The 21255-nt window shown below is 38.5% G+C and overlaps 1 protein-coding gene across 4 annotated transcripts; it reads left to right on the top strand.

Moving 5' to 3' along the window:
* The first annotated feature begins 2465 nt into the window (after nucleotides 1–2465).
* Nucleotides 2466–21195, top strand: LOC107819378 (serine/threonine-protein phosphatase BSL3). Of its 4 annotated transcripts, none has more exons than XR_012704837.1 (22): nucleotides 2466–3569; nucleotides 3799–3859; nucleotides 3953–4031; nucleotides 4299–4378; nucleotides 4493–4587; nucleotides 4666–4765; nucleotides 9335–9404; nucleotides 12354–12455; nucleotides 12538–12619; nucleotides 12717–12896; nucleotides 13941–14199; nucleotides 14299–14539; nucleotides 14619–14789; nucleotides 17780–18018; nucleotides 18876–18960; nucleotides 19130–19176; nucleotides 19249–19448; nucleotides 19527–19602; nucleotides 20073–20208; nucleotides 20308–20444; nucleotides 20527–20590; nucleotides 20670–21195. XR_012704837.1 is itself a non-coding variant. In XM_075243528.1 (22 exons), exons 1-22 carry the CDS (start codon nucleotides 3170–3172, stop codon nucleotides 20681–20683), a joined length of 2970 nt encoding a protein of 989 aa, XP_075099629.1. In that variant the 5' UTR covers nucleotides 2466–3169; the 3' UTR covers nucleotides 20684–21195. The 4 variants fall into 4 exon arrangements, 3 of the variants coding, with proteins under 3 accessions (XP_075099629.1, XP_075099628.1, XP_075099630.1); XM_075243528.1 differs by having other exon boundaries at nucleotides 19078–19176; XM_075243527.1 differs by lacking the exon at nucleotides 20670–21195 and having other exon boundaries at nucleotides 19078–19176; nucleotides 20527–20610.
* The last annotated feature ends 60 nt before the right edge of the window (nucleotides 21196–21255 follow it).

Genomic DNA, 21255 nt, shown 5'->3' with positions numbered 1-21255 from the left:
ATCGGACTTGATTTGATAGGTTTCGGTACCGAATGTAGAAGTTAGAAATTTTAAGTTTCATTAAGCTTGAATTGGAGTATGATTCGTGGTTTTAGCGTTGTTTGATGTGATTTGAGGTTTCGACTAAGTTCGTATGATGTTTTAGGACTTTTTGATATAATTGGTTGAGGTCCCGAGGGGCTCGGGTGAGTTTCGGACGGCTAAAGGATCATTTTTGGCCTTTGGGAGATTGCTGATAGTCGCTGGTATTTTTCTTCTGATTTCCTTATACGCGATCGCGTAAGTTCGTCTACGATCGCGTAGTGTAATTTGGGCAGAGGTGACTTTCTTCTACGCGATCACATGAGATAATTTGCGATCGCGTAGGCTTAGTTGAGGCAGTGTTGATTTTATTTTTTGCGATCGCGTGAGGTCAACCGCGATCGCGTAGATTAGGCCAGTCTATGCATCGCGATCGCGTGGCATTATTTGCGATCGCGTAGGGGAAACTTGAGAGGAAACTGGGCCACGCGTTTGCTCTATGCGATCGCGTGAAGAGGGATGCGATCGCGTAGAGTTGGAATCTTGTGCATCACGATCGTGTGGCATTGTTTGCGATCGCGTAGGGTTAATTTGGGCAGTGGGAGAATTGTACATCGCGACCGCATGGACAAATCTGCGATCGCGTAGAAGAAATCACTGGGCAGAGAGTTTAAGTTCTGAAAATGGGACTTCGTCCCATTTTCTATTTTTTTACCGATTTGGAGCTCAGATTGGGGCGATATTTGGAAGATTTTCACAGAAAATAACGGGGTAAGTATTCTTAACTCAATATTGGTTAAATTACCCGAATCCATCATTGTTTTTATCAATTAATTGGTGAATTTAAGTTGGAAAAGTTTGAAAACCCTCTTGGATAGATTTGAAGATTTGAGGGCCGAATTATTATTGGAATTTAATAATTTTGGTATGGGTAGACTCATGGTTGAATGAGCGTTCATATTTCATAACTTTTGCCGGATTCTGAGACGTGGGCCCCACTGACGATTTTTGAATTAATTTCGGATTTTTATTGAAAAATATAGTATTTTCTTATGAAATTGATTCCTATAATTTTTAGTGATTGTATCGAATTATTTTGGCTAGATTCGAGCCATACAAAGTTGGATAATCGAGGAAAAGGCCTACTAGTGGATTAACTTTGAGACAAGGTAAGTCTCCTGTCTAATCTTGTGAAGGGGAATTTACCCCATATGTGATTAAATTAATAATTGTTGCTAATTGTGGGGGGGCTACGTACGCACGAGGTGATGAGAGTCCATGCGTAGCTACTATTTATGCTAAAGTTCGGGTAGTTTAGGACTCAAATCATGAATTACGTGTGTTAATTATTTTCTTTATTTAATTAATGTATTTGAACTATATTGTGAATTGCTAGGGAAAATAGTAAAAGATTGAAATCTCATATACTTGAACTTTTGTATAAATTAATTAATTGTTAAAAAAAATTATACATCATCTTGTATTAATCTTATAATATATATATTCTCATTCCGGAGGTACATAAGAAAATGTCCTCCTTTCTTGTGGAGCGGGCCGAATACCTCGGCAGTATAGATGCATCTATGGATCGCGCCGCACGTCCCTCGGTAGTATACGCGACACTCTCGATCGGGTCGTACGACCTCGGCAGAAATCGTGCCTAATAATAATAATTACACGATACCTTGATATTTTAATTGCAGCTTGTGAAGTTAAATAAATTGGGAATTGTCGTATTTGAAGGAATTTAATTATTTCTGTTAGTTAAAGAAAATTATTATTAATTCTATAAATCATGTAGATTTAAATATTTCTATATTTATTTATTTATTATTATTGACTCTTAGTGAGTGTCAAAGTCGACCTCTCGTCATTACCTCTTTGAGATTAGGCTTGATACTTACTGGGTACACATTGTTTACGTACTCATGCTACACTTGCTGCACTTTTTGTGCAGGACCTGAGACAGGTGCTATAGTTGGACCTATGAGCGCGCACCCACGTTGTCCAGATGCTTAGTGGTGAGCTGCCTTTCTGAGCCGTTCTGCAGCAACTAGTGCCTCTTCTTGAAATTTTATTCTGTCTATTTCATTTCAGACAGTATTTAGAATTTTTGTATAATCTACTAGATACTCATACACTTGTGACACCAGGTCTTGGCACACACTAGTAGAATTTTTGAATTTAATTATGTTCGTGTATTTTTTTTAATTTATCGGATCTTTTTATATTGTCTTAATTCTTGCAAGTTATAAGAGTTTAATTACTCGGTTAATTTTTAAAAAGTTGAATATGTGTTTAAATCACTAGTTGACTTACGTAGCTGTAGTGTTGGGTACCATCGTTATCTAAATAATATTTATTTATTTAACTTACAAAATTTATACTCATTGAAAATAGACCAGTAACTTGATAATCATGAACCATTATCTTTAGTCAAAGCCATCTCTCATCCCATATGTATTCGTCAGGTTGAATCACTTTCATCCATCTCCACACGCGCCGCTCATGCGCGTCTCATTAAATCCTTCATTTTCACCCAATCAACGAGGGAACCCTTCCCGTTGAAATCGGAACCGGTTATCACCGTTAAAGCTGCTGTACCACATGCTGTAATATCTGCACGATCTGCATAAACACAGTGTAAATCTCGCTTCAGGACTTGTACCCTGAGAGGTAAAAATAAAGTCCAGTGTAGTCAGATTTCTTCATAGCCCTTAGACAGATGAGAGAGACAGAGATACTTTATGTGCAGAAAAATACGTATAAATCTATAGATACAGATAGATATACCTAAATGTGCGCCTATACATACATTTAAATATTCGTAGAGAGAGAGAGAACGAGTGATCGAGGATTGGACAGAGAAGAAGAGCGTTTTAGAGAGAGGAACTGTTTGGATTGTTATTCCTCGACCGCCTTGAAGTTTCTTCAGAAGAAGAAGAAGAGAGAAGAAAAACTTAGACTTCTCTCTCTTTTGGTCTGTAATTTTCTCCTAAAATTTGGATGTTTTTGAAACAGAGGATCTGAATTTGTAATTTTCGACATTTGGGGTCTGAACTGGATTGGAAATGTTGATCCGAAATGCGCATGGTTGAGAATTGGAGCTCCGACAAGCTTAAGAATCTAGGGTTTGGAGGTGGGGGATATGGACGTGGATTCAGCGATGTCATCGGAATCCGATCACGATCAGAATAACGGCGCGTCGTCGGAGCAGCTAAACGGCCAGTCATCGGCTGGAGGATCTCCGCCGGAGACTCCTCAGGATCAGCAGCATCCGGCAACTTCTCAGCAGCAGCAGGGCAGTACTCCGGTGACGGGGCCGAGGTGTGCTCCGACGTACTCGGTGGTGCACGCTGTTCTAGAGAAGAAGGAGGATGGTCCAGGGCCGAGGTGTGGACATACCTTAACGGCTGTACCGGCGGTTGGAGAGGAGGGTAGCCCCAATTACATTGGTCCCAGGCTTATTCTCTTTGGTGGTGCAACTGCGCTTGAAGGGAATTCTGCTGCTTCAGGGACTCCTTCTGCTGCTGGAAGTGCTGGAATTCGTACGTTTCCTTGAAGTTTCCTATTTATCCAACTTGTACCCTTTTTTCTGGGCAATTTTTGGACTTGAGTAGGATATGGTATACTTTCCAGTTGTGTAGACTAAATGCAACGAGTGAAATGATTTTTACTGGTCTCAGAAAACCTCTGAATACAATGTTTATGCATAAAAAAGAAACAGAATTTGTTTTTTGTAGAATAATCAATTGATAGAAGAGATCTTAATTGCAGGTTTAGCAGGTGCTACAGCTGATGTGCACTGCTATGATGTTTTGACAAATAAATGGTCTAGGTAAGTGGCTATTGGTATCACTGATAAGCTACTTTCTATTTTGTGGTTTACTGAGAATGGATAAAGTATGTCTCTGCTTCTTAATGATCACAGGATGACTCCCATAGGAGAGCCACCCACGCCAAGGGCTGCTCATGTTGCTACAGCCGTTGGAACCATGGTTGTTATTCAGGTTGGTTTAAACTTATAGTATTTGTATTTAGCCCCTGTAGATTGCCATATTAACTTTTTGGATTTTGTCAGTTCTTTTGCTTTAGCCTAGTATTTCTTCTCTTTTTTGTATCAAAGCTGACTCTTTCCCCCTCTTGTACTTCTTGCATCTTTTTGATGCCTTTTTCTATAAAACTCATTACTTCATCAAAAACTTATAGTATTTTGTCTGGGGTGTCCATGATCATCTACTTCAGCTAATTAAGATGCTCTATATTATCCATCCCAGGGTGGAATTGGTCCAGCTGGTTTGTCAGCTGAGGATCTTCATGTTCTGGACCTTACACAACAACGCCCACGATGGCACAGGTTAGCATTTAGCAGTTCAAGTAATGACTTAGTTTCAGTGAACGTGGTGTATGCTGGTGAAGTGTGAAATATGGAAGTGCTGATCAACTACTGAGATAATTCTGGTCTTTTCAGGGTTGTGGTCCAAGGACCTGGTCCAGGGCCACGTTATGGCCATGTCATGGCTTTGGTAGGGCAAAGATATCTCATGGCTATTGGTGGAAATGATGGTCAGTCCCGTGAAAAAACCCTCCCCATTTTTAAGCATTTAAAGTTTAAGAAATAAAAAGTTGATCCATTATTTTCAGGAAAACGGCCTCTAGCGGATGTTTGGGCTTTGGACACAGCTGCCAAGCCATATGAATGGCGCAAATTGGAACCTGAGGGTGAAGGTCCACCTCCTTGCATGTAAATTTCATGATCGCTTTCTTGAAGATGTGTATTTTAGTTCCTCATTGAACATGACTTTCATATTCTCTTGTTACTTTTGACTGTATTCAATTTGCTTTTTTGAACTTTATGTTTTTTATTACATGGTGAAGAACATGAAGTTTTGTTTGTACATATCAATCAAAGAAGCAGCATGTGGTAAACAGTGGTAGTCTTCAGTGACTGTTTAGAATAAATCTGATCCCTTGACAAGGGAGGGATGGCCAACAGGTAACTCTCCCCTCCAACCACAAGGTTGGAGTTTCAAGTCACCAAGGGATGGCCAACAGGTAACTCTCCCCCCCAACCACAAGGTTGGAGTTTCAAGTCACCAAGGGGTCAAAGTGGGAAAGAGTTACTGTTGGGCTCCTTTTCCGGGGTTTGGTTGGGGGGCTATCCATATAAGAAAATGTACCTGATCTTTTGTACTCTATTCATAAAAGAAAATGCCTCATGGTCATTTCTTGAAGATAACTCTCCCCTCCAACCACAAGGTTGGAGTTTCAAGTCACCAAGGCAAAGTGGGAAAGAGTTACTGTTGGGCTCCTTTTCCGGGGTTTGGTTGGGGGGTTATCCATATAAGAAAATGCACCTGATCTTTTGTACTCTATTCATAAAAGAAAATGCCTCATGGTCATTTCTTGAGATACCTACATCGTGATGATTTTGTTATCTATACCCGAGTTCCAAGTCCAATAATCCAGCTTATTCTTTCTTTTTTTTTCCCTTAAGGGAGGGGGTGTCTTTATTTCTTTGGCTTATAAAAGTATGTGTTGACTTATGATGGATCATTGACATCTAAAAAGCTGGCCAGTTTCCGAGTGGTGTGTGCATTTGATGGCAGATAATTTAAGGAAATGAAATTGCATCATAGTTCATTGGTTTTGCTTGCGTATAAAGTAGGCAGAAAGTGAACCATCTTCTGGTGCACTTTTGCGATAGAGTTATTAGCTTTGTTCCTTTTCATTTTCAACAATATGTGAACGCTACCTGAAACAGTTGCAAAGTCCTCGACTGGTTGGAGGATAAAGAAGCTGGATACATGAAATAAAGAGCTGTAGGTCACTCCGTATTTTCTTTTCTTGTTAATTTGAAAGGAATGAAATACGATACTTAAGTGTGTAGAAAATCCTTTGAGGAGAAGAGCTAGCAGCTCCCTTTTGTTTTTTATAAGCTTTTGGTGTTATAAAGATATTCCATATTGTATTTGATATAAACCATACTTACTACTGGAGGAAAAGAAACAACAAATGTTTTGAAGATACTAGCAGCTCATTCAAGTAGTTAAAATGAATTGTATTTTAAATCTTTAGTTTTGGTGTAAAGAGTCTTCTTTAGTAGATGCTGAATCTATTTTGCAATTTTTGGAAGCCTTGTAAAATACACAAGGGCCTGTAGCTTATAAATGCTGTTGCCTTTACATGTTGTACTGATGAATACAATGTTATAATTCTCTCGGAAAATAAAAACATACTTTGTGTGGGGACATGATATTGGGAAATTGCTTAGATCTTTTGACTTTTAAAAAGAAGTATTAAGCTTGTTATAGTTGTAAGTGCAATATAAGAGAAGATCACTTGAGATGGTTTGGTCATGTCCTAAGTTGACTTCTAGATGCACATTGAAGAAAGTTGTTTCAAAGACGTAGAATCTCTTGAAATTTGTGGAGACTTAGAGAAAAATAGGTCATAATGAAAGAAAATTATCCATATATGTGATACCAATTTGTTGGGATTGAGGCTTGGTCATATTGGTTAGCTCACTTTAGGTTCAATAATTTTTTGGAGTCTTTTACTAATGTTAGAAATTTGTTACTTTTTGAAACTTAGAGCCTTCTAGTGTTAGAGAACATAATTTTTTTAAATATTGTATAGAACGAGTCGAAATGAAGCGATTCGGATAGTGATAATTCATGTAGCCGGCTCAACTAACTTCATTTTGAGACTGAGTTGTTATATTGGTTAATTATTCCAATTAAAAAGTATTTTCCATGAGATTTAAATGTAGCTTTTAACGTAGCACGTGATGTGTGGATTAGGCACATGTCACGGGTTCAAGCCTTGGCGCAGACAAAAGCCTAGTATTTAAGTGGAGAATGTTAGGGGGCATTATCCATCGAATCTCAAATTGTGTGCCACTAGCCCTCGGGGATTTCTCGGCTATAAAACAAGAGTTTTCAATTTGGCTTTACTGGTGCGTAACACTAACTTCTTTTCCATACATATTAATGTTGACATGAGATAACTATGCGTGGAATTTGTTCGCTACACTCAAAAGAATCAAGAGGCATTACTACGTATTGTAAATAGACTTGTGAGGAAAATGACATTCCTTTTCTAGTATTGTCTTTAGAGTAGAGCAAATAGTCATATGTTTAAGAAGTAGTTCCTTTAAATCAAGATTTTAAAGTTGCAAAGTTTTTATACATTTTAAGTCACATGCTTTTTTATTTGTATCCTTGATCCTCTGTCAACATTTTGTTCACTTCCTTGTATTCGATGCTTTAGGTAACAGAGCGATTGACAAAGATGTCACACATCGTATTGGACTGGGGGTGGATGAAATAGAGGCTCGCATCCGGTGTTTTATGTGATAAGAATGTGTCACCAAGACTTAAGATTAAGTTCTACGGAGTGGTGGTTAGACCAACTATACTGTATGGGGCTGAGTGTTGGCCAATTAAGAACTCCCATATGTTCAAAAGATGAAAGTAGCAGAAATGAGGATGCTAAGATGGATGTGTGGGCATACCAGGAGAGATAAGATTAGACATGAAGTTATTTGAGACAAAGTTGGAGTGGCCCCCGTGGAGGACAAAATACGGGAGTCGAGGCTGTGATGGTTCGGGCACGTGACGAGGAGAAGCACAAATGCTCTTGTTAGAAGGTGTGAGAGGTTGGTCATGGCAAGTTTGAAAAGAGGTAGAGGTAGGTCTAAGAAGTACAGAGAGGTGATTAGGCAGGACATGGCGCTGCTTCAGCTTGCTGAGTACATGACCCTTGATAGGAGGGTGTAAAGGTCGATAATTAGGGTAGAAGGTTAGTAAGTAGTCGAGAGTTTCCCCTTTCTTTACCGGTAGTATTAGTAGTACTCTTGTATTTTCATATTCGTAGATCCCTGTTATGTCCTATGATCTCGTGCGCTTTAGTTATCTTATTTTCCTGTTGTTATTGTTTGGTACTACTTCTTTTTCTTCTTCTTCCTTCTCTTCTTTTTTCTTTTTTCTTCTTCTTCTTCTTCTTCTTCTTCTTCCTTTCTCTTCCTTTTTCACCTTTTCTTGAGCCGAGGATCTATCAGAAACAACCTATCTACCTTCACATGATAGGGACAAGGTTTGCGTACACGCTACCCTCCCCAGCCCCCACTTGTGGGATTATATTGGGTTTGTTGTTGTTGTTGTGCTTGTGCAGGAAAAATCAATAAATTGTTGACTTCATAAATCACACTCAAAAAATATGATGTTTTCGGAAGTGGTGGTGGTGGTTATTGTGCTTAAGCCTTGTTCAGAAAACCATACTGTATAGACTATTTCAGTAAAGATATACATACGACATTGACTTCAAAAAAGAGAAATTTGCTGAATTATTGGTATCAGCATTTCCGTGGATAAGTCCTTATTTTTGAAGAGGTAGATATGATGGAAATGTTGCCCTGGTATGATTTTAGGAAACTAAAACTTGAAATTCCACAAACTATTGCTACTATTTGATGGTTGAGTGGCTCAATTATGCACCTCGCTGGCATGTTCTTGGTTTCAAGTCAGTTTCAGTTGCTACTGACGGAGTTGCCATCTCTCTAGAATAGCATGTTTTCTTGCACCTATTTTTCTGTTTTCATACATGATGAGCGAAGCTCCTTTTCTGAGGTTTTAATAGTGAAGTAAAGGTACGAGTTTTCAATATTAATAAAACAAGTTAATCCTTCTGGTGATGTTTCTTATAAGTTTTTCGCTGACCTAGAAGAAAATAAAGAATTCAATGAAACAAAGAAGATATATCTTGGCATGTCTTCTAGGGAGTTTGATTGAGGCATAGGATAACAATATGGTCATTCTAGGTTCAAAATCCGCTACTACACTTACTGGGAGCCCATCTGCTGTAGTCATTATTGGCAGGTCTTTGTTACGTGTGCTTATATTGCAAATTGTCTTGGTTGATTAGTTTAGGTGCATGCTCGATGGCCCGGACACACCAATTTTGAAACATAAACATGACAAAGGCTCAAGCAGTGGGATGTACATTTTTTTTCTTATCTGAAGATGGGTATTTGATGAACAGTTGTGACAGTTTGAGCATATGTTGGTCTCTTATTTTTTCAAAACTTCTACATTTTTTTAGCAAAGTCTCTTTAGACTGTACTGTTTGTTGAACTAAAGCTGTCGGAGTGCATTTTACACATTTGCATCTTCATCTATTCTGAATTTTGTTTGTGTATTCTCACTAGTTTCCTCTGGTGATGTCCAACTGAAGATAAATTCTTGTGAATCTAATCTGGTCCAAGTGTCCAGTAAAGTAATGAAGTCCTAATCTGCTCTTGTTACTTGGCTAGGTACGCAACTGCAAGTGCGCGATCTGATGGTCTTCTTCTGCTTTGTGGAGGGAGGGATGCCAATAGTGTGGTGAGCGACGCATGCTTTCTGATGCAATAAGAAAAAATGATGGATTTTATACTGATTTACTTGTTCCCTTGGTTTTTATCATTAGCATTTTTACTTGCACGTAAAAGTTAGAAGGATATCTCGCTAGAAAGATTGTTCTCTTTCTAGAACAAATCATGCTTTCTTTGTCTCAGCCCTATCTCCTTCTCTCTCCTTCTCTGACTCCTCTTTATTTCCATTTCCTCACATAGAGTCATTCTCTTATTTTATTATGTGAATCACCTCTTCTAAAAAGTTTTGCTGCTAGGGAAGGGACTCTTTTATTCATTTACTTGTCTTTTCGGCATCCTCATATGTGAGACAAACTACCTCCTCAGCCAAGTGCATGCAAACTGCTTTTCTTATGATAGGTTGCATTGAGAGTCGAATTTGAAAAAATTGCTTAGGCGAGGACACCTTTGTTTAGTTAATTATGTCTGTAACCATTTTATGTGAACATCCTCCGTCTCTCTGCCCCAAATTTTGCTCATTTGTTTGGAGGGATGCCAATAGTGTGGTGAGCGAAGCATGCTTTCTGATGCAATAAGAAAAAATGATGGATTTTATACTGATTTACTTGTTCCCTTGGTTTTTATCATTAGCATTTTTACTTGCACGTAAAAGTTAGAAGGATATCTCGCTAGAAAGATTGTTCTCTTTCTAGAACAAATCATGCTTTCTTTGTCTCAGCCCTATCTCCTTCTCTCTCCTTCTCTGACTCCTCTTTATTTCCATTTCCTCACATAGAGTCATTCTCTTATTTTATTATGTGAATCACCTCTTCTAAAAAGTTTTGCTGCTAGGGAAGGGACTCTTTTATTCATTTACTTGTCTTTTCGGCATCCTCATATGTGAGACAAACTACCTCCTCAGCCAAGTGCATGCAAACTGCTTTTCTTATGATAGGTTGCATTGAGAGTCGAATTTGAAAAAATTGCTTAGGCGAGGACACCTTTGTTTAGTTAATTATGTCTGTAACCATTTTATGTGAACATCCTCCGTCTCTCTGCCCCAAATTTTGCTCATTTGTTTGGAGGTGCTTCACTTTTCCCATTTCGTGTACCTACTTAGTGGTTAATCGCTTTAATGGATAAACTTGGGTGGAGCTCTTTATCTTTCTCTTTTTTGTTAAATATACTCCTTTATTATTTCTATGGAGAACGGCGTTTCTTATTACCTCACTTTTTTGTCATGTCCTCTCACCTTTCTAGCTTTGTCTCACGTCTCATGATTACACTCTGCAGATCTCCCTAATCTCTAGCCTTCTTGATCCCTACCTTGGTTGTACTCCATTGCATTGCCACCTTGTTCTCCCTGATCTACCCATCTGCCAACCTCTGCTGGGAAACCGTTTTCCCAGTGCCAGCCTTCCCCTCCCCCTTCCCTTCTCTGGTACCTAACACAATCCTTATTCCATGATCCCTGCAACATTCTGCTTGGTGATACCCTATTAGTCTGCAGCCCCTCTGCTTTGCCGCTTTGACTTATGTGTGGTAGAACCTAGCCTTACATTTGGGGAAAAGTTCATCGCCAAAATAAGGATCCCCACCCAAGAACCTTGTGAAAGAAGAAGAAGATTTGATCTATTCACAATTGGCTGTATATGCAGTAAAATCTTAAGGACATGTAAAAAGAAATTGTCAGAGTACAAAACTTTGTTTCCCACAATGCCTGCTCAACTAAATGTTTGATTGTGTTATAGCCTTTAATGTTGCGGAAAATGCGACTTCTTCTCATACTTTGAGACATCCATTGGTGGATTTGCTTATTGAAGAGAAAGCTGATTTTCATCTAGAGCAGTCTGTTTTATTGGTTGTAAGTATTTTTGTTGTCTCTTTCTGGTTTATAAAAGGCATATGAGTGCAAAGCTAGTTAAGAAAGGGGAGAGAGGACCAAAAAGAGGGTTATGTGGTCCATAAAATAAGGGGAAGTGTGCTAGTAACTAGAGGAGTGTAAAGTCCTACCTTAGTCCCTAAATGCTTTGCCAAAAACTTATGATCGAAATCTCATATCATTTTGACCTTTTGTTTTATTTGTTTTTCAGTAGGTTATGACGTTTGCCTCTCAAACTACATTTCTAAAGACATTTCCTCTAACTTAAGCTTAATATTGCAAAGCCTTTTTTTTCGCTATAAAATTAAGGACATAAGAGTGAAAAGAGAGATTTCCATGATTTGTATTTTCTGAAGTTTGTGTTGAGCATTGTAATTTGATGTGATATCTTGTTATCATATCATCTTTTAGATACTTCAAACTATTGTTTCTGTACTCTTTCGCTAACTCACTTAAAAATAACAGACTTAGCAACTATCTTTTCCGGATTTCTATGCCCAAGAAACTGTCAGTGAAAGATGATGCCGTGTTGAGCTTCATCCACTTAAACATAGCAATAACAATTTGAGTGGTGGAGCGGATTGGTGATTTGAGATTAATGAACAATGGATGTCTGGGGCTTGAGGTTAAGGAAGTATATGCAGCATGGTTTGATGGTACTTCAGAAAACCGTGTTTTCAACTTCCACCATGTGATTGGTTTAGTTGGATACTCAAAAGGTTATGGGGATTATAGTGCAATGATGCAGGGCAGAAATTTTTTTGTACCGACTATATGAGTACGTATATGGGGTTGCGTAAGTGTCCAGTGCAGTGTTTGATTTTTGGTATTCTTAGTGTATTCTTTAGAGCCATAAAGTATCCACACCTATACTACACCTGTTTGACATGGGTTCGTCAAAACAGATTTGAAGATCCATGTAACATAAGTGATGAACTCAAGAGTTGTGTTTTTTTTATTGCTCTTTCATCTTCTTTTGGTATAATTGTTAATTGGATGGGGCCCCGAGCTTTTAAATTGTTACTTCCTCGTATGCTCTTGCGCTCATTGGTTGATTGTACTTGTACTTACTTTTCCCACTGCTTTGTTCATCCACAGCCACTGGCCAGCGCATATGGACTTGCCAAGCATAGAGATGGGCGCTGGGAATGGGCCATTGCTCCTGGTGTGTCACCATCCTCTAGATATCAACATGCTGCTGTACGTGTTTGTTTCATTCCTTTGATCAACTGCATACTTTCACATGGATACGGTATTTATCAATTACGTTCTGATATTATAGGTTTTTGTTAATGCTCGGCTCCATGTATCTGGAGGGGCACTTGGTGGTGGACGCATGGTGGAGGATTCATCTAGTATAGCAGGTATTTTTTGCTTTTGGTCGATACATAGTAGAGATAACACTTTTTGCACTGTTATGTTCATCCCTCACTATTATGGTTCTTTACCCCCTTTTGGCAGTTCTTGATACTGCCGCAGGAGTGTGGTGTGACACGAAGTCTGTTGTCACTAGTCCTAGAACTGGCAGATACAGTGCAGACGCAGCTGGGGGAGATGCTGCAGTTGAATTGACCAGACGTTGTAGACATGCGGCTGCTGCTGTTGGTGACTTGATATTTATTTATGGTGGTCTGCGTGGTGGTAAGACTATAAGATAGACATCAATCAATGTTCTTATATTTGCTTTCAAGTTTGATTTCAGATGACAGTCATTCTTACTTTTTCTTGGAATAGTAAAGTAACTAGCTGGCCAGAACTGTGAAAAAAAGAAATTGTAAAGTAACTAAAAGTATCTTCTATCTTCTTTCTTCGGCTCCAGGGCTGGTTCAGGATGTGCTATGGTTTAGGCATTCATAAGTGGTCTTCACTAGCTAAATCCCGTTCTCTAGTGTGCATATAGCCTGTTAGAATAAAGGTTTTCATGAAGCACACTCATGCTGGTTCCTGTGTCTTTCATCGGTGTAACGCTTATCCTGCCACTGGTGCATAGCAAGTTATCTGACTCAGTAATTAGATATCACTGAAAAATAAACTCACATTGTCACTTTTCAAGTACTGTATTATTATTATTATACCTTTCTTGGCCTTTTGGCTAAGATCAAGTGCTGAATTAATGGAGGGCCTATTCCAGTCGGGTGTAAAAGGATTTCATTCAAGAGTTTTAGAACTGGTCCACTTTAGCTGTAATGATGTGGTGCAACTCATACTGATAAGTAATGTTTGCACGTAGATGAACAACTTTCTCTGTTCAAAAAATTTTAATAACTGCACTGAGGCCAGACAAGAGAGGGTAGCTCAATTGGCAAAGGTTGAGGGACTTGTGTCTTAGGTCATAGGTTCGAGCCTTGCGCCAAGCGAACTAACTCTGGTATTTAAGTGGAGAAGGTTCCCGAGTTCCGGACACTGCGGTGTGCCTAGAGGGTTGGCTCAAAACGGATTTTTCGGTCATAAAAAAAGAGAGGGTTGCTCAAGTGGCAAGCACCCTCCACTTCCAACATTTACGGTTGTGGGTTTGAGTCACCATGTTACTCTGTCAGATGTGAAAATCATACAGGCTCAATTGTATCTGTTGCATGTTTCCAACTGTAAGGAAAAAAAAAGTGTAATGAAAATGCCTTGGGAGAAGTTATTCAGATCACCTCTTGGTTCCTGCAACAAGTTTAGTCCTGCTGTGTTTTTTTGCAGGGGTATTGCTAGATGACTTGCTTGTTGCCGAAGACTTGGCCGCTGCTGAAACAACTAGTGCAGCTTCTTCACATGCAGCAGCTGCAGCTGCTGGGAGGATAGCAGGAAGGTATGGGTTTGGTGATGAAAGAACAAGGCAAACAGACCCTGAGGTAGTTAATGATGGCTCAGTTGTACTGGGAACTCCTGTTGCACCCCCTATAAATGGTGATATGTATTCTGATATAAGCACTGAAAATGCGACGCTTCAAGGATCTCGGTGAGTTTGCAGTTGCATAGGAACAACAGCATCTGCTATCTGTTTTATGCTAATTGTATGAATAGTTTCTAAAGATCTATCTTGTGGTTTGTTTTGCAGGAGACTCATCAAAGGTGTTGAATATCTAGTGGAGGCTTCTGCCGCAGAAGCTGAGGCTATTACTGCCACCTTAGCAGCTGCAAAAGCTCGACAACAAAGTAATGGAGAAGTTGAACTTCCAGACAGAGATCGTGGAGCAGAGGCAACGCCAAGTGGAAAACAGGCGCCGTCTTTGATCAAGCCCGATTCTGTCTTATCAAATAATTCTGCCCCAGCTGGAGTCCGGCTACATCACCGTGCTGTCAGTGCTCAAATCCTTAATGCTATGTTAGTTTTGGTGCTCATAAGGTTGACTAATGATGTGCCTTAATGCATTGAAGGTGGTTGTAGCTGCAGAGACTGGTGGAGCTCTTGGTGGCATGGTACGACAGCTTTCGATTGATCAGTTCGAAAATGAAGGCAGGCGAGTCAGTTATGGAACCCCAGAAAATGCAACAGCAGCAAGAAAACTATTGGATCGTCAAATGTCCATCAACAGTGTTCCCAAAAAGGTAAATGATTTGTCTCTAGATGCATAGCCTGATTACATATCACAATGTGGCTTACCATTATTTGTCTGATGTGTTATTCATGCAAGTAAAAAGGGTAAACTGCTTGCAGTTAGTGCATAACGTTTTCTACATAAGTTGCTGCGTTGTTCAGATCCAGTGTATTTTGCTCTTGCCTCTTTTTCTTTGGGTGTAGTTGTCTGAAGGACCATGTGTAACATCAAAATGGCCCGGTTGGTAGCGGCCCTATTTGGTAGCGCAAAAGTAACACCCCCCCCCCCCCCCACAAACAACACACACACACACAGCATAGCTCTATAGCAGGAGGAAGAGGTGACTGTCGTAATGCACAAATTTGGAGGAATAGCTGTTTTTTTATTTATTTATTAGTTTTTTTTCCCTGGAGAAATGCAGCTACCAAATAGAGGTCAGAGTTAAAAATGAAAATGCATATGGTGGAAAGGTTTATGTGGTTCTTTAAAGCAAAATCTGAAACTAATGTCAGACTGCTCATGTCTTACTCCTATCATTTTAATTTCTTCTTAAAGAATTTACCTGTATTTTGCCTCTAGTGAAAAGCAGTGTTCTACCAATTCCCTGCCTCAAGTTAACAATTACTTTAGTGTCTAGTAGGATTGGATTTTGAAAATATGATAGATCATATTGTACGCGTCTTATCTTTGAGTCGGAGAGCGGAAAAAAGGAGAGGAGTGTCTTGAAGATACCACAGTTACTTTTCTTTCATCTTTCAAGACCGTCAAACCTTCAAAAGAATTGAAACAGATCAAAATTGTACCTTCCAGACTTAATAATAGAAGGATCGGGCAAAAATATGCTAGGTTAGGTCTTTAACCATATGCTTTTCATCGAAGAATGTGAGACCGCTCACCATCACTGATCCTATTGTCAGCTCTTTTCGTTGATTGAAGGTTTCATTTTTTCATTATATCTCCCATCCAACAACCTAACCTTAGGTTTGCAATGACCGTGGTTGCATCTAAATTCCTATTTAATGTTAAAGAAAAAGATTTGCTGATAGCTAAGTGAGGATGCTTCTTTCAGCATGAGCTGACCCTTTCAGAACAGGTTAAGAATGGGCGCAACTATTAGAGCCAGAATTCATCCAGGTTCGATTAATCATGAAGTGAGGAAAGAAGAAAAATCCAAAAAGAATTTTTAGAAGCAGCAAATTGAAACTTTTGCTGCTTCATCTACGGAATTTGGCTCCAACCATAGAAGTGAGTATAACTCTAGGTCTCTAGATATATTCAGAGCCATGAATATACACTAACGATACGTTAGGGATACACTAAAATATAGAGGATACACTTTATATATAAAATTTATACAATGTAATAGTATATATACAATTTTTATAATATACACTGAAAAATACAGGATACACTTTATATGCAAAATTTATACAATGTAATAGTGTATATATAATTTTTATACATTGTAAAACAGTCTATATACAATTTTTATAATAACATTAAACAAAATGTAATTATATACATATAACGGTGCATATACAACTTTTATACACTGTGTATATAAAACTTTTATATGAAATTGCATTGTATCTTCCAAACACCATTAAAATTTTAACTCACCACCAATACCCACTTCAAAAGATATGTACTTATAAAATATATTTAGGACCTGAAAAAGAAGATGATGAAGAACAAGCAATCACATAACAAAAATAAGAAGCAAATATGTGTTTCTCCTTTTTTTAAGTAACAACTCAAAATTACAAAATGAATCAATAAGAAAAGAAATGAATATAAGGAAAGGGGAGGATGTTAAGTGAATTGTGCTAGTGGAAAAATGCATGTCCAAATTTATACAAGTGTAAAAGACACTTGCTAACTACTAAGTAACCAAAAAAAAATATATATAAATGCAAATGGAAGAGAGAGAAAAGTAAAAGGTGTGGGGAAAAGGAAAAGTTCTAGGAAAGGGAACTATACCTTGGGATACGTAGAAAAAGAAAAAAAGTTAGGGAACTACAGCTTGGGTAGAGAAAAACCAGGGTTCCAAGAGGAGGAGAATCTATGTATTGAGAAAAGTGGATACAACTTGTCAATAAATTGGGCCTAAAGGTTATTTCGGGTCAATGAGGAAAACATGGGCTAATAAAATTTTTGGAAGGCTATAAAGCGTCATTTCCTCAAAATCATATGTGCCGGACCTGGTCCAGTGGGCTTGTGTGTAGATCTTGTGGAAATGACACCAGGTAGTCGCTTTTAAGCATGATGCTTAAAATATATTCACAGTTTACAATAATTTAAAGATTCGCTCAAATTTCAGGATATGATGTCCTAAAGTTTAAACTTCAAGACATCGTATCCTAAAGTTCGAAAATTGTGTCCAGAAATTTGAATCTTATGTCCTGGATTTAAATTAGTAGTTCAGAAATTTAGGACACTTAGTCTTGAATTTCAAATTAGCAGCTCAAAAATTTAGGACACTATGTCTTGAATTTCAAAATAACAACTCAAAAACTTAGGATACAAAAATTTAGGATACTTAGTCCTGAAGTTTGGGTAAATTGACTAATATTTAAATGCATTGTAAACTGTAGATATATTTGAAGTGAGTATAACTCTAGGTCTCTAAGAAGTTGTATGAAGAACTGGAGAGTAAAAGTGTGTAACAATACTTTGAAGGGAAGAAAGAGAGGGAGAATAATATTTTTATTTCCTTCTTTGTGTCTTGTGGCCTTGTAGGGTAGGTTTGGAGGGTTTTTTTCTTTTTTTTTTTTTTTGGGGGGGGGGGGTGGGGACCAGAGGTGGGGTTGCGATACAATTGGACTGCGTTGATTCAATCAGGGTAATTAGTCCATAACCATTCTGAATCTCAAGCAGAGACTTACCTGTTCTGTACTAAATGTAACTGCCATCATCTTTATAACTTAATCTGTTATTTTCGTATGAAGACAAATAACTGCATTTTGTTAGTTATATCATTTCTTTTCCTTACTGTCTCAGGTGATTGCCCATCTTTTGAAGCCTCGTGGCTGGAAGCCGCCTGTTCGGCGGCAATTTTTCTTGGACTGCAATGAGATGGCTGATCTTTGTGACAGTGCCGAAAGGATATTTGCGAGTGAACCTAGCGTTTTACAGCTTAGGGCTCCTATTAAGATATTTGGTGACTTGCATGGGCAATTTGGGGATCTTATGCGTCTTTTCGATGAGTATGGTTCCCCATCGACTGCTGGGGATATATCGTAAGTGCCTTGACTCAATCTTGCTTCTACCTGTTTTGTTTTCTGTCCAAGCCCTTTGACAGCATAAATTCCTTGGATTGCAGTATTTTTTCGATTTACCCTCTTTTTATTTTGAATGGATATTTTTATTGAAAATTGCGGGGTCGCAGTTTGCTCGTGTTGTAACTGTCTGGTGTCTCGGTAGGGCTATCAGAATTCTGATATTGATTTTATGGAAAACGGTCATATTTACCCCTCTGCTTTTGAGAGTTGTTCATATCTACCCTCCATTTGAGTATTCGACTGTGTATAGCCCTACCGTTACACATTTGAACACAAATACCACTCAGCCGTTAAGGGACCCGGACCCATCATTAAAATCAACAAGTGGAGGGCCAATACATATTTTAAAACATCCGGTTCATTTGCCCAAACCCATTATCCGACCCATATGAAAATCTGTTTTAATTCATATTGTTTACAAGGTCTGAATTATCCCCAATTGCTCAAATTAGGAATAATAATTGTACTTTCTCATCTTGGCTGTGTTTCTCCGCCATATACTGTGATTTTGTGCAATGGAACCATTTGATTATAAAATCCTGTAGTTGTCTTCAATTGAAGTTATGTAGCATAACCAAATATCCTATGTAGAAGATTATGCAGCCTTTATACATCAAAACTAATATTCTAAGTGACTTACTCGGTCTCAGGTGAGGCTGTCACAGTATTCTCTTGGTGTCTATTTGCTGTCTCTCATGTCCTTCTGACTCCTGCAGACTTGTACCATTTTTTGGATTGATCTATCAGTTAGATCAGTTTGATGTGTCAAGATTTGTTCTTTTAGTTTGATACTAATTTTGGTAAGTGAATACCAGGTATATTGACTACCTATTCTTAGGAGATTATGTTGACAGAGGCCAGCACAGTTTGGAAACGATAACTCTTCTTCTTGCTTTAAAGGTACCTCTTGTATCTAATTCTTCTTGCTTTAGAGGTACCTCTTATATCTGGATGTTTGGTATGCTTTCAACTTCTTAGTTACTCTGTGATTTTGATGATCATAAATTGATGCTTTAGGTTGAGTATCCCCTCAATGTACATCTAATTCGTGGGAACCATGAAGCTGCAGATATTAATGCGCTTTTCGGCTTTCGAATTGAGTGCATCGAACGGATGGTATGTTATGATTTACTGGGTGAAGCTTGTCCTTCCTGTCAAGCTAGATACTGATGTCCATTTATGCAACAGGGTGAGCGAGATGGAATTTGGGCATGGCATCGATTTAATAGATTGTTCAACTGGCTTCCTCTGGCAGCATTAATCGAGAAAAAGATAATCTGTATGCATGGTGGTATTGGAAGGTCAATTAATCATGTTGAACAAATAGAAAATATCCAGCGTCCTATCACTATGGATGCTGGCTCAATTGTTCTTATGGATTTATTGTGGTTAGTCTCTCTCTTCTCTTGTGCTTCCTTCATTGACTTTACATACTCATATTTTCTCACATCAGTGTGTGTTTCTAGGTCTGACCCAACAGAAAATGATAGCGTTGAAGGATTAAGACCAAATGCAAGAGGTCCAGGGTTGGTCACTTTTGGGGTGAGTAATTTTCATTCCGTATCAATTTCAGTGAGTTAATTTTCTCTTGATCTTGTTTTGGGGTAGTGGAATCTTTTGTTTTCGTTCAACTATTGTCTCTTATTTTGGGAAGCTGCAACATTCTTATTAGTTAACTGGAGTTACTTAAAAGGGCCCAGTACAGAAAGATATGATATTTCAAACATACAGTTAAGATTGACATTCTATGGGCTGTCATTTTCTTGAGTTTGTTTTGTGCAATTGCAGCCCCTTCCATCTTAGTAAGTTGGACGTTTTTAATTTCTATGTCCAAGCTCTTTTCATTCAAGACAATTGAACTCACAAGTCCTTGAAGTCACTTATCTGTTTTCTGAACTGGAGTTTTGGTACTTCAGTTTATGTGGTGCTTGAATATGAGATATCACTGCTATCCTGATGTAGTTTCTCTAGCATTTCCTGTCGCACTAATGTAAGCACTTGCATACATGCAGCCTGATCGTGTGATGGAATTCTGCAACAACAATGATCTTCAACTGATAGTCCGGGCACATGAATGTGTGATGGATGGATTTGAACGATTTGCTCAGGGACATTTAATTACACTTTTCTCAGCCACTAATTACTGTGGTATGATGTTATATTTTTTGGATGTTTGGAGGTTTTCTACTTTATATATATGATTTATCTTTATGCAAAATATTTGTGTTCTTTTTTCCCTTTCTATAGGTACTGCTAATAATGCTGGTGCTATCTTGGTATTGGGTAGAGATCTTGTTGTAGTTCCGAAACTTATTCACCCGTTGCCGCCAGCAACATCTCCTGAAACTTCACCAGAGCGGCATATAGAGGACACTTGGATGCAGGTTTGTTATTTCCAGATCTTCTTCGACCCACATATTCTCTGCTTTAATGTGTATCTAATCAGTCTTACAATTGTTGGGATAGGAGCTAAATGCTAACAGACCACCTACACCAACTAGAGGACGTCCTCAAGTTGCCAACGATCGAGGTTCTCTCACTTGGATTTAGAATATAGTTCGATTATTTTGCTTTACTTCCAGGCTCATGCTAACATGTAGGATTTCCAGTGATATGTACATAGCACGACACCATTCACAGAGTTCCGTGGAGATGCTTATCCTATTGAAAATCTGAATGCTTGAGGCACCTTGGGGATTCTTCCACAAGAAAACATACTTTCAGAGAATCAGATTTAGATATTGGAGGTTGCAAGCGCATGGTCAATTCATCAGTTCGGGGTTTCCAATAGTTGCCCTTTGTACAGCGAGCCAGAAGAGGTAGAAGGATTTTATCATGATGCAGAGCTAGATTCGGGTGGATTTTTATTGTATTTTATTCCTTGTTAAGGAGCCAGTTCCGAGTGGATAGTGCTGGGTTTTTGTTGTATTCTATTCCTTGTTAATCCTACATAATTTTCTCATCGTTTAGGGTGTATCATTTTTGTCTACGGTAGAAGAGGACTTGAGTCGTCCCCCACATATGATTGCTGTCGTAATTCATGTATCTTAGAGGTGGTTACTTTGTGTAATTGTATTGCTGCCACTTCCACGCGAACAAGAAAAAGATATGAAAAAAATAGCTGGTCATCTACTATTTATCCTTTTTATTTTCGTCTTTATTTAAATGCTTACAAGGTGCAGTACACATTCACCT

The sequence above is a fragment of the Nicotiana tabacum genome, chromosome 22 (genome assembly GCF_000715075.1).
Source record: "Nicotiana tabacum cultivar K326 chromosome 22, ASM71507v2, whole genome shotgun sequence".
NCBI lineage: Eukaryota > Viridiplantae > Streptophyta > Magnoliopsida > Solanales > Solanaceae > Nicotiana > Nicotiana tabacum.
The sequence above is the reverse complement of the archived record's forward strand: the minus strand, read 5'-3'. Positions and strand labels throughout refer to the sequence as shown.

Coding starts and splice junctions, on each gene's coding strand:
- LOC107819378 (XM_075243527.1), top strand. CDS start 3,170: ATGGACGTGGATTCAGCGATGTCATCGGAATCCGATCACGATCAGAAT. Junction 4,032..4,298: donor GAACCATGGTTGTTATTCAG/GTTGGTTTAAAC, acceptor TATCCATCCCAG/GGTGGAATTGGTCCAGCTGG. Junction 19,449..19,526: donor GTTCTTATGGATTTATTGTG/GTTAGTCTCTCT, acceptor GTGTGTTTCTAG/GTCTGACCCAACAGAAAATG.